The 18,407-nt window shown below is 42.3% G+C and overlaps 1 protein-coding gene across 2 annotated transcripts in view; it reads right to left on the bottom strand.

The window, feature by feature from the left end:
* The window catches only part of tmem132e (transmembrane protein 132E), a 381,055-nt gene that overhangs the window by 13,668 nt on the left and 348,980 nt on the right, over positions 1-18,407 (bottom strand). For both annotated transcript variants that reach the window (XM_047606913.1, XM_047606912.1), the window contains exon 7: positions 13,669-13,948. In XM_047606913.1, the coding sequence (XP_047462869.1) occupies positions 13,669-13,948 (280 nt within the window). The remainder of the gene's footprint in view (positions 1-13,668; positions 13,949-18,407) is intronic.

Raw genomic sequence — 18,407 nt, 5'->3', positions numbered from 1 at the left:
GCACTAATGCCTTTTTTTCAATTGTGTGTAGTAAAAGGGGAATTATATAATTTTTATACTGTTAAATTGATTTATGTTGTAATTAGTAAAAACATTTAAAAAATATTCAGCCTGCGTTTTATCATAATCAGTGGACTAAAGGCAAAATTATTCAATCAAAGTTATTCAATGATCATGACATTTAGTATTAGTGTTGGTATTGGTATTGGTGTTGGTATCAGCGATACTAGCCCTGTAGTTACTTGGTATCACATCAATACACAAATTCTCAGTATCACCCACCCTGGGATCTTTCTGCAGACCTCCATTGACTTCCATTGACTTCTATTGACTTCTATTGACTTCCTCTTGTGCTGCAGTACAACTGTGGGGGCGTTTCACAACATGCATTCTTGCCAATGCGTTTTTGTGTTTTTGTGGACTTGTGAAACATCATCAGTCCTAAACAAAGTCTGGTCCAAATACCTGGATGTGTACTTTCTCTGTCCATTTGATCAAGGATGAATCGTTTGAGTGGACTGATTGTTATCCCAAGCTGGCTTTCGGTGGTGTAATTGCACAAGGTCTTTATTAGCACTGAGAATGCAAACTTCAGTCTTACTTACTTGGTAGATCGGACTTAATTTCAACTTTGAAGTACAGACTCTGGAGGCCGGGCGTTTGGTAATTTGGAACAGAAGCCCAGTTGATAATAGTTGATAATAATAATTCTGGCATTACTGGCTGTGAATCATGAAAAAGCCCTGGAAAAATTTCATCTGTATCAGAATGCCTCAAAATAATTACCCCGAATGTCAAACAAGAAAAAACACAGAGGAGCTCTGGTCAGATTTATTATTCATTCTGTTGGCATTCAGTCTCATGATTTTAAAATTATACTTGGGGTGGGTGAGGGGAGTGGGAGGGGGGGTTAGAACAGTTGGTACTTTCAGAAGGAAATTAAGCTTCAAACTAGCTTTCGTCACATTAAAAATGAAAACCCGGGGGAGTGATTTTGGCCCTGACGGTTGTAGATTTGTGATGTTTGTGATGTATTCCGGGGTGCATTTGCTGATTAAGTGCAGCAATTTGGTTTTCATTTTCATTCAAATTGCCTCATTCTCTTTTTCCACAGCTCCTGATTTCCCAAGTCTCCTGCAATGACTGCGTAAAACCCCGCGCAGAACGTTCAGAGACGTGTTGCATCCAGCGAGCCATCATGGAGAAAGAGAGACTTGCTGATTGTAGGAACCGGGGAATAAAAAGGAAGAGGTCATGACTCCCAATTCAACGCACGAGAAAAGTGGCCGGGTTTCATTTTGGTATACCGGTGAAGAAACAACTTTTTGTTAAGGCTGCAGAGTGTGGAGCGTTCGGCAAAGAGGCCAACTCGCGGTGCAATGATTAGGAATGGATTTCACATTGTTGTGGTTGAGTTCGATTGAATCAAATTTGGTAAAGCTACAACGGAGAAAGCAGATTTAATAACATCAGTGTTTACTGACTCTGATGTTATTTGCTCTCTTTAGATAGCCTGTTCTTTTTGGGAGGCTTTATTTGATAGTCGCACAAAGCAAAGGCTGGAATTAAACCCGCGTCCCTGCACTGAGGACTAAAGGTGCTACAGTGGGGGAAATAAGTATTTGATCCCCTGCTGAATTTGTAAGTTTGCCCACTTCCATAGAAATGATCAGACTCTGGTTTTTATGGTTGTTTACTGGTTATGGGTATAGACAGAATATCAGTCGAAAATGCATAAAAAACACACAATCTAAAAGTTATAAATTGTTATGTATTTTATTAAGGGAAATAAGTATTTGATCCCCAACAATTCACTTAGAATTCAGGCTCCTACAGATTGGCTGGTGCGCATGTGGCACACAGCTGTGCTCAGTCAACTAATTACCAATACTCCTGATCTTAACTCGTCATGTATATAAAGCACACCTGCTCTAAGAATCAGTTTCTTACATTCCAACTTCTACAGCACCATGGGCAAGACCAAAGAGCTGTCAAAAGATGTCAGGGACAAGATTGTAGACCTGCACAAGGCTGGTATAGGTTACAAAACCATCAGCAAAAGGCTTGGTGAGAAGGTGACAACTATTGGTGCCATTATTCGCAAGTGGAAGACCCATAAAAGGACCATCAACTGTCCTCGGTCTGGAGCTCCCCGCAAAATCTCGCCTCATGGAGTGAGGATGATGATGAGAAAGGTGAGGGAGCAGCCTAAAACAACATGGCAAGAGCTTGTTAATGATCTGGAAGCAGTTGGGACCTCCGTCACCAAGAAAACAGTTGGCAACACACTGCGCCGTTATGGATTGAACTCTTGCAGTGCCCGCAAGGTCCCCCTGCTCAAGAAGGCACATGTACAGGCCCGCCTTAAGTTTGCCAGTGAACATCTAAATGACTCAGAGAAGGCTTGGGAGAAAGTGCTGTGGTCTGACGAAACCAAAGTTGAGCTATTTGGCATTAACTCGACCCGCCGTGTTTGGAGGATGAAAAAACGTGAGTATGACCCAAAGAACACCATACCCACGGTTAAGCATGGAGGTGGAAACATCATGTTTTGGGGCTGTTTTTCAGCAAAGGGTACAGGGCAACTTCACCGCATTATGGGGCCAATGAATGCAGCCATGTACTGTAACATCTTGGACAAAAACCTTCTTTCCTCAGCAAGAACACTGAAGATGCCTCGTGGGTGGGTTTTCCAACATGACAATGACCCAAAACATACTGCCAGGACAACAAAGGAGTGGCTCAAGAAGAAGCATATTAAGGTCATGGAGTGGCCTAGTCAGTCTCCAGACCTTAACCCGATCGAAAACCTGTGGAGGGAGCTGAAGCTCCGAGTTTCCAAGAGGCAGCCAAGAAACTTGAAGGATTTAGAGACTGTCTGTAAAGATGAATGGGCCAAAATCCCTCCTGCGCTGTGTGCAAACCTGGTGACCAACTACAAGAAACGTCTCATCGCTGTGCTTGCCAACAAAGGTTTCTCTACAAAGTACTGACTTGTGTTGTGCTTGGGGATCAAATACTTATTTCCCTTAATAAAATACATAACAATTTATAACTTTTAGATTGTGTGTTTTTCATGCATTTTCGACTGATATTCTGTCTATACCCATAACCAGTAAACAACCATAAAAACCAGAGTCTGATCATTTCTATGGAAGTGGGCAAACTTACAAATTCAGCAGGGGATCAAATACTTATTTCCCCCACTGTATGTCAAAACGCCTCCTCAACAATAGGATTTGTTTTGCTGGAGTTAGCCAAATCCCACAGTACCCGGTGACAAGCAGACTCATTGCATTTCAACATGACCTCAGAGACCAAGGTTGTTCAGTTTGACTTTACGGTCGAGGAGCTGTTCCTCAATGAATTTGCTGATGTTTTCTTCAGTTTAAAAATGAGTCTAGGGCTTAAGGGGTGACCAGAGTTATTACACGTTATCCTCAAAGGGAAACGCGTGTCTGAACCAAAGTTAACGGCGGCCCATCTAAAAGTTACCCAGACATTTTTTTTTTTTAACCCAAAACTGCAAATGTCAAACGTGCTGTTGGGACTGAGGGAAAAGTCGGTGATTTGTCTCTGTGAATTTCGTTGTTGTTTGCTTAAACTGAAACGCAGTCGACCAAGAGGGCTGAGGCAAAGCGGTAGAATTACCAACCATGTCTGCCATCCATGTAGCCAGTTCTTTTTAGCTCCCACGGCTGAGAAGAAAAGTTTAAACATATGTCTAACCTCGAAGCAACCGCTAAGCAGAAACTTCTGAGCCTGACATGTGGCTTCCCACCACTTGACATCTAACTGCGGTTATATAATTGTGAGTGTGCCCACCATTTTGCAAAAACAGGCCAATTTTATTTGAACCTCAGTGGCATGATTTATTATATTGTGCTCGCTTCCTCTCCTTCTGATGGTGGGAGCTAATTAATGTATGAAAAGCCAGCACCTCCGCCTCCTCCTCCTCCTCCTGCAAGTAAACAGAGCTATTTTGACCGCGTTTCACAGCCTGAGATAAATATTGATTCATGGCTACGCTGAGTAATGAATGATGACTGTCAGCGGCATTTCTCTCTACCAGCAATCACAGGTCAGGTGTTGCTGCGCGGCTCCTTCCGACTGAATTCCCGTCAGGATCTGTCACGGTTGCTGCAGGCAGGGGAAGTGAAGCAAAGCAGGAACGTGGTCAACCTTAACATGTTCTCTAACATTCTGCTACTATGAAGCGTACACCTGAAGTGCTGCATCTGCTGCACTTTATAGTAGCTCTGTGATTACAACACTGGATTACCTCTGAGGTCCTGGGATGGACCTTAGATGTGTGTGTGTGTGTGTGTGTGTGTGTGTGTTTGTGTGTGTGTGTGTGCAGGAATATGTTGTTTGTGCTGATTAAGCTAGAGTTTCCAGGGACGCTATTGGAGATGAATTCTAAACATAGAAAAACACTTGGGATGGATGAAAGTCAGTGTGACCAGGTGATAAGACTACCTTAAAGTAGATTCGATAGTCTGGGCGGCATCCGACTGGACCAAAGAAGCCCAAGACAAAAGCAGGGACGCGTTGTCAGAAGATGTACAGTGAACCCTCGCTATAACGCGGTTCACTTTTCACGGTCTCGCTGCTTCACGGATTTGCATCATGCGTTGTGTTCTGCATTCTGATTGGCTAAACAGTCTCTCCGCGTCTTCTCTACCTGTGTGTCAATAACGTTATGGTTTAATATGTACACGTACGCAGAACCGCTTGCCAAATTGAAGTTTGCTAATTCTCTTGCAATTTCAAGTTTCTCTAAAACCCATAATGTCGACAAAACGTTCTGCACCGACAAAGGCACTTGCGGTCGGGCCCAAAAGGCAGAGGAAGATGCTAACTATCGCAGAAAAAGTTAAACTTCTGGACATGCTAAAGGAAGGTAGAAGCTATGCGGCTGTAGGTCGCCATTACGGAATTAATGAATCTTCCGTTCGTTCCATAAAGAAAGAGGAAAATAACATAAGGACGACAGCAGCAATAAGTTTTAATAAGGATGCAAAGAGGGTTGCAACTGTCCGCAACAAGACCGTGGTAAGGATGGAGTCTGGTTTAGCTTTGTGGATTAATGACTGCAGAAAAAAAACATCACGCTGGATACAAACGTACGTACAGTACAGTAGTTATTTGTAAAAAAAAAAACAAAAAAAAACAACAACAAACGTTTATACAGTACTTTTATTTGTTAAACAAATGCTTGGGCCTGTAAAAAGGTTTTGTTCCTTGCTTTCAATGTTTTATGGAGTATTTCATTGTATAATAACTGTAAAAAAATAAAGGTTTCTACTTCGCGGATTTCGCCTATCGCGGGTTCTTTTTGGAACGTAACCCCCGCGATAAACGAGGGTTCACTGTACTTCAAAAAAACCTTGTAAATGTCCTTTAAATTCAAACTTTTATAGTCAAAATCAGTGGGGTTGCATATTTTATGTTCAAACACAGGGAGGGCCTCACCTAAGATCTCTCACAAACTGGATGGAATATAATGTTTGTACACACTTTTGTCAAAAATTTTCAGTAGCCTAGGTATTGTATTTCATGCACGAGTGTGTCACATTTAGTCTTGTTGATCTGTCATTAAACCGAACTGAAAAAAGGACAAAATGAGACAGTCAGTACGTCTGTCTCATGGAAGAGGGCGCTAGAGGGCCACAGCTGTTCTGCCTGTTTTGCTGTTGCTCTTCTTCTACACTTTCTGAATTCCTTTAGAACTGAGTTTATTTAATGTTCTTCCTATTGCCAAGAAAACTGTTCAAACAGAAAGTGGTAAATAACGGAGGAGCTTTCATCAGATCTTCAGAATGTAAAGCTTTAACAGCTCAATATTTTGATTAAGGTCAAGGTTTGGTTTTAACCAGGACACTGGAACTTACAGTTAAGTCTTTCTGAGGTGTCACAGGACTATTGACACTTAACGAAACATCAGTGAAGGGAGGTGCCCACTTGAAAAAGATGTGTCACTTACTACCTACTGCTGTTGACTAGGCTAGTTAGCCGGTGTCTTCTTGTTGGTTGTTAGCTGGTAGCTAACTGCTAACCTGCTGGTCGGTTTTCAGTTGGACTGGCTTTCTAAGTGTGTTTTGCCTGGGATCTTGGCACAAGGGATTGTATCGTCATGTATTATTATTATTATTAATGCACCTCACTGGTAAAAAGGTCTATAAATATCCTGAGTGATAGAGTCTTTGCTTCTGTGGCAACAAACACCATTTTAACTCCAAAGTTAACCCTTTTAAGCTTGAAGGTATCACTGGTAATAATTTAGAGCATGCAGTACTTGAATATTACCATAACTCACAGTGGTTTGCTCTATTGACAAAATTGAAAGTGTGGCTGAACACTGGGAAGTTGTGCTTTTGTCTGGAAGACCTTCGTGACATCTCAAGGGTATAACTAACGTTTTACCCACAACTCTCTCTTCCTGGGTCTCCCAAAAAAGAACTTTATAGTTGCTTTTATGGATTAAAAGGATAGTTCGGTTTCTTGGAAGTGGAGTTGATGTGAGGTACTTAATTATAGTCATAGTCATTTTATTATGAACAGTAGATGGTGGAGAGACACCAGCATAGAAGCCAGTGTGTCTGACAGCAAGCTATTGATTTTTGTTTAGGTGGCCCTTGTTTTAGGCTGCTAAAATACATTTTGCACTTGACCCCCTCCACATGAGTCCATTACTTGGCTTCTGTGCCGGCACTCCTGTCTGCTCCTCTCAACTGGGGGTCATGCAGAGCACCGTCTACTGAAGGCAATACCCGGACAATGGATAAGTACCTTATGCAACCCCGCTTCAAAGAAACAGAACTATCCATTTAAGGCCAACAGAAAGATCAGCGATGAGTCCGGGCAGAGGAGTTTCTTCACTTGGCTGCACATCACGTGCATCACGGCACATTATTTTCTTCCTCACGACACCTCTGCCCTTCACCCCTCGGACCTTGTGTTTAATAAATCAGATGTTGGGTGTGCACGAGCAGAAGATTAAGTGCCTTCCGCCGCTCGCAGCAGAGACACACCTGAGGCAGCGGCACCGTGGTTTCAGACCAATTTCAGACAATTGCTGCATTTACATGGACACCAGCTTTCCACTGATCAGAATATGAATGATCGACCACAACAGGTTTAAAGGTGTAAACACTTAATCTGATGGTTTCTCTCTGGTATGAATCCATTCTTGGTGAGCATGTTTGACCCACGAGGGGTAAACATCAGGCACAGAAGCATGGAAGTAGCAAAACAACCAGTGTTTGAAAAGATGAAAAGATTTGAAAAGCTCGAGTCCATGCGGGCCGAAATTCTGAAAACGTTGTTCTGTCTTGTTCGTCTCCTTCTGTCGAACGAGATAAAAGCTGTCAATTCTTCTTCTTCTGCTGTATAATTTCAGCAGCTTTCTCCGATGCTCCACTGCAGGCCACTTCGTACGTGTCAAAATAGTGATTGACTAGTCATAGTCCATGCAAATAGCCAAAACCTCTGATTAGAACAATTTCAGTCTGGCTGAATAAAAATAGTCCGTGCAAACGTAGCCGACGGAGCATCTTCACACATCTACAGAAGATGACACGCGGCCGATTGGATTGGTTCATTTATATCTTTACTTTTTTTCCTGCACTGAAAGCTAAGCCACAGATTACAGAGCTCTGCACGGTAATTTAAACCTTCACTTCGCCTATCATTCGCTTCATTACAATAAAAGAAACCTTTTCTGGTTGAATTTCAAGTAAAAAAAGGATCTATAAAATCATACAGCTGAGCGCGAGTATGGGAGCGTCATTCCCACTAATTGAAACACTAGCTTCACTCTATATGCATCTAAAAATAACTTAATTCTCCTGATTGTGAGAAAATCTTATCAAACAGAATGTGAGATGATACGAAACCAACGTGCTGAAAGAACTTTACATTTACTTAAGTTCCTTCTCGCTGCCACGGACGACCTTCAAAGTACAAACAAAGAATTCCACAGAGCTTGGCACTAATTCGTACTATAAATAGGGAAGTCGACATTCAACGTTAACACGCTCATTGTGGAAGCCTCTGCCTCCGTTTTTCATAACCTTTTCAAAATGGAGTTAAGTGCAGAACACACGCAACAGGCAGAAGTAAACACAATGCGGAAAACTCACAGCCAAATATAATTCGATATTCAAAAGGTTTTGAGCCTTCAGCTTTGGACTTGTCCGACAGATCAATTTAGTGTTGCAGTTCCACAAGCCTCATAGAAAGGATGAGCATTTTTCATTTTGCTTTCCATCAGCGTAATTAATGTTGACGAGCTCCTGCCTCTTAGCGCCTGTTTCCGCAAACCATAAAGTGCTTCTCTTCCAGGAGGATGAAGTGATGAATTACAAACTTAATACCTCTTGAACCCCCCCACACAAAACAAAACCACAACCCCACACTGGCAACTCTTTGCCGTCCTGTGCCGTCCACAGTTTAGTGAGGTGGTGCAACAGCCACAATATAAACCCGTACACTCCTCCTGCAAGGCAAGGGTTCCCATGACACTCTGGCCAGTTCCCCCGGTAGTCACTCGAATAAAGTTACTTCCCTGGGGGGCATTTCTAGCTTTATTGGGCTGATCAAACCATATGAAGATAGAAAGAGGGGCAATGGCACATTTTACAATGAAGATGTTGGGATGTTCGCGAACTAACTGGATCCGCTGAAGACTTCTTTAAAACGAATGATGAGAACCGAGTTGCAGTTGCGAGCAGAGAAAATGCAGTGAAATCTGGACATACTTTTAATGATGATAAAAACGGTAAATCAACGTGTAACGTCTGTCAGTCAGGTAGCCCTGGTTTAACTCCTGGTTAAAGCAAAGAGCTTTCCCACGGGTATATGTATATCTATTGAGAATCGATATTTCAGATAAGTTCAAAGTCAGGTAGACCACCAACAGAATATAGATTGAATGATTCCTAACAGTCAGTGACTGATTTTTGGACGAGTTAGGCCCAAGCTGGTATCTTGAAATTGAATAAATATCAAAATGAGCCAGTTCTTCTGAACGGATCTTTGAAAGGAATGAATCCACAAGATACAGCTCCCTCCTAGGAGTGGTAAATCCCACCTCTACCTGAATATTCCAAATGATATTCATTTGACCATTAAATTTAGACACTTAAAAGCTTTTGTTATCTTTTCACCAATTAACATCCTTAACCATCTGACTTCAACACTAATGAACTAATGAAATATCTTAAATTTTTAATCTGTATTAATAGTGTGCACTGCAAACTGAGTATTTTGACATTTCATTATTAAAATGTTCACACAATTGTACAGATGCATACAATATACAGTAAATACTGAAGCTGTTTGATGCTACGGCCATCTGTTCAAAAGTGCCATATCTCAAAACGTAGATATTTAGATATTAGATATTTATATATATAATGAGCCAGTTTGTGTATCTCACAAATTGAATGACTAGAAGTGTTTGGAAAACGGGTACAAAATCAGAAATTAAGCATTTTATTGTCTACTACTATAACTACTACTACTACAAAAAAGATGAACCGTGTGCTAGTTAAAGGGTTAAATCAAGTCAAATGTGTCAGGCCTGACAGCGGTATGGTGATTAGCACTGATGCCTCACAGCAAGAAGGTCAAGGTGGGTTCGAATCCATCGACCGACTGGGGCCTTTCTGTGTGGAGTTCGCATGTTTTTCCTTCCACTGTCCACTGCTCGTTAGGTTAACTGGTGAATCTAAATTGGCCGTAGGTGTGAGCATGAGTGGTTGCCGGTGTCCCTGTGATGAACTGGAGACCTGTCCGGGGTGAACCCCATCTCTCACCCAATGACAGCTGGGATAGGCTCCAGCCCCCCCCGTGACCCTCCAGAGGACAAGAGGTTACAGAAAATGAATGAATCATTAGCATGTGCCAATAAATTACATTTTCCCAGGACTGTGTTGTAGATGTTTAAACAACGCTGTAGCGCCTGTTTTTTTTCTCCCCCTTGATCTCGGTCTTCTCGGGAAGTTAACAAGGACCACATTGTCGAGGTGCATACGATGTTGTTAATACATAATAAATATTGCTTCTGTAGATTCGACTCATTTTCTTTCTGTTCTGCTGTCTGCCCAAGGATGATTGCATGTTTGCAGATATTAACTGAATCATCTCTGATCTGAGGACAAACAGCGAATCTGGTCCATATCAGGCTTTTTCACTTTGAGAAGCAGCTATTGTTCAGTAATCCTCAGGATTAGACCCCAAACTCCCACCCGGTTCGGTGGAGACTCGGATAGTCACCGTTCTGGACTTTGATCTCATTACAAAAAGATGCAATTTACAGAACAATCAATACCTGCTTTATTTATAATTTAACCTCTGAAGTTCCGATGCGCTGTCCTTCGTCCTTTCTCTTCAAATTAAACGCAGACAGACTTGCAATAATTATCAAACGACCGTCTGAAATATTGCACTAAATGGACAAAAGCTGCTTCTTCCCTTTATTCATATTCATGAGCTGGTGAATAATTTGAGCCAGACTTGTGAGACTCAAAGACTAATTCAAGTCCTCTGCCGGGCTTCAGGAAGGGGAACATTACTGAGATATGTGCCGTTCATTGTCATCAAATCTGCATAACAATTTCTCTGTTCTTTGTAAAGTACGTCCTGAACGGGAGGGAGGGGGGGGCTTTTAACTTCTCTGTAATTTGAGTTTTGTAAGCCATCAATCATTCATACTCAATAGACGGTTAGGCCGCAGAGATCTCATTTCTGCTTCCTTCACAGTGTTTATTAGGGACTTCTTAATTAGGGGGTTTCAAGCAGCTCTGCCTCTACGGGGGGGCTGAGCTGAAGGTGCAGGAGGTGAAGGTCTGGAGCTGCTGGAATTTCAGTTCGTCTCTCAGTGGCCACTCATCATTACACTTTAGCTATAATGAAGTCGCGTTCCGCAGGAAACTCTGACTTAGGAAGTAGAGAAGGACATCCACCTCTTCCACACACACACACGCACACACGCGCACACACACACACACACACACGCACACACGCGCACACACACACGCACACACGCGCGCGCACACACACACACACACACACACACACACACACACACACACACACACACACACACAGTTCTTACATTTCTTTAGCCACATTAACAGTATGATTATGTTAATGGTCCTTTGCTGGCTGCTTTGTCTAGTAGTGCATGCAAAAAGTCATCCCCCCCCCACTTATCCAGTAAATGATTTCCACTTAAATCATGCTGATTCCCTTGATTTTGCATGGGATTTAAGATTCAAGATTCAAGTCGTGTTTTGTCTGTTCCACAGTATGTTAATAAAAACATACAGAGGTGTAAAATACTGCATCTCCCACTTTGTACATGTACTATGTACATGATGAAAAAACACACAGTAACTACTAAAAATGCAACTACTGCGCTGTAGTTGCAAAAACTGGTGAAGTTTCCCTGAGTATTAAACATGCTCTGGTCAACCCTTAACTTCGTATTTAGTTCCACCATCAGGTCAAAATGTACTTTGCCTAATATTTTGAATCGTGATCCAAAATTTAAGATCATCAGCCTGAAGTGTATTTAGAGTTTACTGCTATCAAAGGTAACCAATACCCAAGGATACCAATATGTCGGCTCAGTTGTGTTATGATTCTTCTCGACTTTTGGATAGTGGCTGAGCAGATGAGGTGAACACCATCTAATGTATTTTACAACAAGTAAAAACACTGTAAAAAATGTTCCTCTAGAGTTCCTGTAATGGCCACTTAAGTTAAACTCTGAAAATTAATCATCATAGACCTTCAGTTCACAGCCTGGTACAAAAAAAAAGTTAATTTCTTCATCCTTCACCTGTAAATCTGTCACATGAAGGCTTAAATGTATGCATGATTACTATGTTATTATTATAATGGATGTCACCTGGTTGTCACCCGTCCGCCTCAGCTCTACTCAAACTTGATCATGTTTTGAATTAACTTGGAATGAGGTGGAGCCAGGCACTGCTAAGATGACAGGTAGGAGACATCTCAAACATCTTCAGCAAGGACGTGTCCGTTTTTTACACAGAGTCCACGATAAAAGATGTAAAGAAACCTACATTTTCTTTACGTTTAGAACACTGCTACCTAGTGCATTAGTTTTGGCTTAAGAAGTTCAAAAGATGAGTATTTCTTCACACCTTTTTTATTTACTTATTACAACTACCATGAGTCAACGTGGCACATTACATCTGGTGGTACATTGATGTCTAATTATTCATACCCTTCACCAGATTATAAATGATCCATTGCTCATTTAAAATGATGGATAGCCGACCTATATCTTTCCTCCCTATTTTGCCATCATCAGACGCATCCATCACGCAACAGTTCTCTCTCCTGACAGGCTGAACTGGAATCTTTCATGGTGATCAAAACTCTTACCAACCGTTACGTCTCTCTGTCCTCCATAAATGACCAGCGGAGAGTCGGTAAATCACGGCCCATGAGTAATAACTTGTGCCGCTTCCTTTATGAGGACTTCTGAACCATTTCCCTGCTGACGCATTTACATGCACTCCATGTCAGAGAGACATGCGGACATCAAAAGCAGCATACATTTACAGAGAGACCACTCGGCTTTTGTTCCATACAAAAGGGAATAAAAAAGTGGCGTGGCACAGTGGAAACACTGTGTAAATGTAATGTTTAAATCTCATTCATTACAACTTTGCGTATGTAAAGTATTACGTCAACTGTCATTCGAGATCATCACTCGAATATTTATTGCCGATATTTGGGAACATAAAAGAGAAAAATAAGCAATCCAACCACTGAACAAAGGGTCTTAAAGAAATAAGAGAAATACTGATGAATACTAAAATTACCACCCTAACTGCAGCCATCCATCACGGCTTATCGACTGTCTTCTGCTCTATCGCAGCTGCAGTAGTAGTCTTTCAGTAATGAGGTATTATTGCAGACATATCGGGCGTGCTCAGATAATTAGGCTAGACTGTTGCCTTTTTATGCAACATATCTGCTGGTGTTTCTTGTCCTCTCTGGCCTTGTTAAAGCAGCTTCACTTCGTGCCCAAATATCAGTCAAAACTTGTTGGGTACAATGTTATTTCAGAGATAATGGCCTGTGAAACTGTGTAGCTAGCTAGCCATGCTATTAGCATGCTGGTGGACGATTCTTGACGGCTCTGAAAGGACAAAAGGCTGAAAACCCCTGATGCCAGCGCTTCCTCACAGGATGCAGATTGGTCTGCACCTCTGTGGCTTGAAGGCAGGCCAGACGGACTGTTGTGTGATTTGGTTTATCTCACGAATTAAAGGAATCATCTCTTGACGCGACACGTGGGAGCTGTCACTGGTTGCTAGCTGCCTACCTTGCCATCACCTGCAACTCCACCTCTTTGACCATTTGAATTAGCAAGGACTTAGGTGGAGTCAGACTGATCGCAACCTAGTACATTAGTTTTGGCGAGACCAGTAACCCTCAACTGAAGCTGTAAACTCTGTACAAAGTCCTGTAAAGAGTTTTAAATCATTACTCCTCATTTCACTTAACTTAACCTTAATTTTGTCTTGTTCAGAACATGGTAACCAGGTAACACCACACATGTTTCTAAGCTCCTAATCACATGCATCTTCTATCATCTACAGTGAATGCCAAGGAGTTTACCTTAAGCATGGTGGATCCCAGCTCCAGTCCCACCAGGATCGTCCTGTCCACCAACTCTGCTATCCGGGGGTCAGTCACCTTCAGGGAGTCCTGGACCAAGTCCGTGACGTCCACCTGCCAGTCGGGCCCCAGCATGGTGATAACCTGGTCCGTGCCCTCGGTGGAGGTGGTGTGGAACTGCGTCAGCACCTTCACCAGCGCCCGCTGGTACTGCAGGGTGCAGCCTCGACTCACCCGCCGCTCATCATCATCCTCATCCGCGTCGCTGTCTCTGGCGCTCCTTGGAGAGAAATGGGGGACAGAGAATTTAAAATAGAAGCTCCATTAAACATTCCTTTATGTGGTGCACTAAACAGCTGTGTAATTCCCCCCTAAAAAGGCAACAGCAGTTGTGGAGGATAAGCTCGGTACCAATCATTTAATCAGATGTGTTTGGAATTGGCCACCAATAAGATGGAAGCAGTTGATAAAGAACATTAAATAATAAAAAAACATCACCAATCATAACTTGTCACGTCCTCAAACCGAGCATCTGCTGTGATATTACTCCCAGCGCTGTGTCACGAGCTACGTCTCAATCTGTGCCTTCTGTTCTTAAGGGTCCCCTCTCATCTTATAATTTGACATCATAATGCTGATGAGAATCTCGGCACCACTCCACAAAAATCCATCACATTATCTGTTCCTTCGCAGCGGCAATGAGGAAAAAGTCCCCGGCGCCAGCAGGGAAGGGATGGTAAGCACCACAAAGCAAAGTCTTGGACGAATGCCCTTCTTATTTCATGGGAGCCCTGGGCTGTGAGGTTAAACATGCCAGGTGCATCCCCCACCGAGTGCAATCTGCTCTACAGCAAGATGTATGAGCTACCCAGCTTCCCTCAGCAGACCTGACAATCTGCCAGTTTCTCCTTAAAAAGCACTTCTCCGCTTAATCTTTGCTTTGACTAAACTATCCAACAACTTGATATTCAGGAGAGGTGGCGGGCTGTCAGCCACTGACGAAGCCTCCATCCCACCCATTAATTCAAGGAACATGTTCGATTATTAGGCTAAGCACTTCTGTCCTGAGGTTTCATAAATGTGTTAAACAGGCTCCCTCAACAGTAAAACATTTTGCTGTGGGTACCTTTTTCATTATCAGCCCACAATTGTATTTTGAGTTTACAGCTACCGAAGGTAACCATTATGCCCAAGGATGCCACTGTTAGCATTTAGCTGGCTAAGTGTATTTTACAACATTTGACAGCAGAAAAGTGGAGCCAACGTGGAAGTGGAAAAAATAAATAAAAATGTTCCCTTAAAAACCCCTTGAGGCTGACTCCGAAAGTTGATCCCTATACACCGGCACGTCAAAATTTCCCAAATTTAAGGGCTCACACAAAATATATATTGCTGCGTGTACCTTTTGACCTGTCTCACTGACCCTCTTCCCTAGACCTCATCACTCCCACTAATGCACTAGCTTACGACTTTGCAGTGGCAGGTTATGCAGTGTTTACAACCAAAAAGGTGTCTTACAGTGATTGCCAATCACTGTAAATGAGGTTGCTCATTAAATTGCTCATTTCGATTTAATTAAGCCCGGTTCACGCGTGTGCTCTGTGCTTATGATGGAATGTCATGGAAACTAAATAACTGCCTTTCAGCTTATTGACTTCACAAGTAAAAGCTACAAATGTTTGATTTGTATTTGTTCCAGGTGCATTTACAAAGAGAGCAATTTAGCTATTTCAGGTTGGAATGCAAATTGATTCAGATTTTAATTCACAAAGGGAGATGTTTTTGCTAATGAAGTGCTACTTCTGCGTATGTGGGCTTTCAAATCTCTTAAGAACCTGACACACAAAGATGATTCTTGGTTGTCTGACGATGTTGGGTCATTGAAAACCTTAACGTTGGTGGTGTGTAGCGATTCAGACCCCTGCTTCCACCATGGTGTGGCAGCTAAACCAATTCCTGTATAGGCAACGCCGTAGTCCTTAAGGGCAGGTAGTTCTATAAATGTAGGTGCCAATACCGTCAAAGTCTATTGTAGTATTTTAAAGTACTGTGTAGTTAAAATTCAGAAGTCACTCCAGAAAAATGAAACATTTGGAAAAATGTTCTCCACTAAACAGTGATAAAAATAAGAACTGGCTTAATGTACATCTATGAAAATGATGCTGTGCAACTATCCATAGGATAAGCAGCTCACTGAGAGATATTTTCAATATAAGTTAAATGAAATTTGTGCAGTAGCAGGCAAACAAAATCCAATTTAATTCAAAAACAGTTTATCCTTGTGTTAAGTTTAGAAACTAAAAAGTTGTGAATTTGTTAAAATTCGCACAGTGGCTGTTAACACCACGAGGGAGGTTGATCACATTGTATGTAACGCTGGCGGCGACTACACCATTTGATCCATTTTTATTGTCGGGAAGTCAAGTAGCAGGAGCGGAAAACACGAGAAAAATGTACCCTTAAACATTTTCTGGTGGAACTGAAGGGTAATTTCGTCAAACACGCGAGATTAACGTATCAGGAGCATGAGTTTTCAACCTGGTTACATAATATCTGTTGTGGCTCGAAGAAAAATAAACTCTGAAGATCATCAGGGTTATCTGAGGGCGGCGGTGAGACTACAGATACAGAGAACAGTGCATTATAAACTAGAGGTGTGGGATTAACAAGAAGGAAAAGTTCAACCAAAAATATGCTGCTGTGTGTATAACGAGAGTGCCAGTTCTTTTTGGAGTCTGACTCATATTGCATGCAAAATGTCAGGATATCTCAGCCTCTTCATCACCAAATTTGACTATTCGTTCCGTCTCTTGGGAGGCCTGACATTTAAATTAAGACTTGTAGAAAAGCCTACATAAACCCAGAACAACAAATCTACTCAAAAGCAACTTCCTGATGTTTTCTATCACTTTAAAAATCTGATAGAAGACGACACTGCACCAAGGACCAGTCTCACCGATGCCTGTGGTCTAAAGGTCATCTGGACTTCATACTGAGGGCCTCTGTTTCTGTCTTTGGATCTTTACAAAGTAGCTCCAGGACATGCAGTTGCCTTTGTACTTAGAAGCTAAGCAAGTTAACTCTAGAGCAGACACCGAGGCTGCACACTCAGTTACTCATTCGGTTAAAGGCAGAGAAAAACCCAATGAGACAATGAGACTCACTCTGTCTCTGTCAAGGAGTTTCACAACTCTTGGCTCAGGTCAATGAAAGTTTACCTTTCTGAGTCTGTACCTGAAAATAAGGTTGATATTTTTTCTCCCCCAGAAGAATCATGTCTGTTCTTATTAGAGTCTCTGATACAAGCGTACAAGCAGAAGCTTCAGTGCACACGGGCTGCCCGCCCGATTACACTTTCTTTCCTTTTTTAGAGCATGTTACTGGATAATGCAGCCAGTGAGCAATTCCACTGCACTGTGGCAAAGGCCCACTGCAGGCCAAGAGACCTTGCTGCGTATGAAGCCCCGGAATGTGTCACTTTGCAGAAGTGAAGCAACGTAAGATGGAGCGACTGCAACACAAAGAAAAATAAGAGTAAAGGAGGCGAGGGAAGGAGTGTGGAGGGGGGGAAGGGGCAAGAGGTTGCGTAAAGGAGCGACAGAGAGCTTGGAAGGCGATGGAGGGATTGAGGGGAGTTAGTGAAAAGACAATAATCCAGTGTAATAATACAGATAATCATCATGATTTGGTGTTATTGGATGTGTTTGAGATGACTAACGAGCTGCTTTTCATTATATGCAAGATCTTATTTTCCATTTAGGCTGAGGTGTTATTTACTGCGCTCCGTGAGGCCATTGTAAACATCATCTAATTCATTATCACAGAGTTTAATAATGGCTGCAAATAAACAAGACCAAGGTCGAGACAAATGAAACCTGCTACCTCATGCCAGTGCCAGGTTGGTGCCGGCACAACTAGGAGGATTTCTTGTGAGTCCCGCTGTCATCTGCAGGAGCAGCGGAGTCTGCCAGTAATATGGATGGACAGTTGTTGGCACTGATGTTGTTTTGTTCATGGCATATGTCCAGGTTTTTGTTTTGCAAGCAGCAAAGAAGATCCAAAGTCTTGACATCTTGACAAGTATGAAGGGGTTTCCACGCAGGAAGGGATGAGCAGCAGTGTGGCAACTATGGACAAGGCCATGGAACGTGAAATTCCATATGCTGCAGTGAGGACAAGTGAAAAAACCTATGGAGGTGCAACCTATGGTAGGTGAGTACCAAACTGAACAAATCAGAGGGGGACACCTGACTCATGACTGATACGAAAAATGTCAGGATATCTCAGTCTCTGCATTACCAAATCTGATTTAAATTCCAACTTTTAGAAAAGCCGACATGAACCCAGAACAACAAATCTACTCAAAAGCAACTTCCTGATGTTTTCTGTCACTTTAAAGATGACACTGCGCCAAAAGCCAGTCTCACTGATGCCCGTGGTCTTAAGGTCTAAAGGTCCACAGCTTTCCAAACTACGGGGAAACACCCACCACAGCTTTGGTTCCCACCACCACAGTAATCATGCTGATAATGGGCTTGGAGAATCAGGGGAACCCACATGGAGCAACGGGAAGAAGAGGTAATCCTCGGCTAAACACAGTTTGCAGCGTCAGTAAAGAAAAATCCACTAGTCCTATCAGTGAACTCAACTCAAATGTGGTTGAACTGTCACAGTTGGTAATGTAAACTAGGAATATTTTCATGTTCTTTGTTTTTCACTTTGAAACGTTTTTGGGTTGA

The sequence above is a fragment of the Mugil cephalus genome, chromosome 15 (assembly GCF_022458985.1).
Source record: "Mugil cephalus isolate CIBA_MC_2020 chromosome 15, CIBA_Mcephalus_1.1, whole genome shotgun sequence".
NCBI lineage: Eukaryota > Metazoa > Chordata > Actinopteri > Mugiliformes > Mugilidae > Mugil > Mugil cephalus.
Note: the sequence above shows the minus strand (reverse complement) of the source record. Positions and strands in the feature narration are given on the sequence as shown.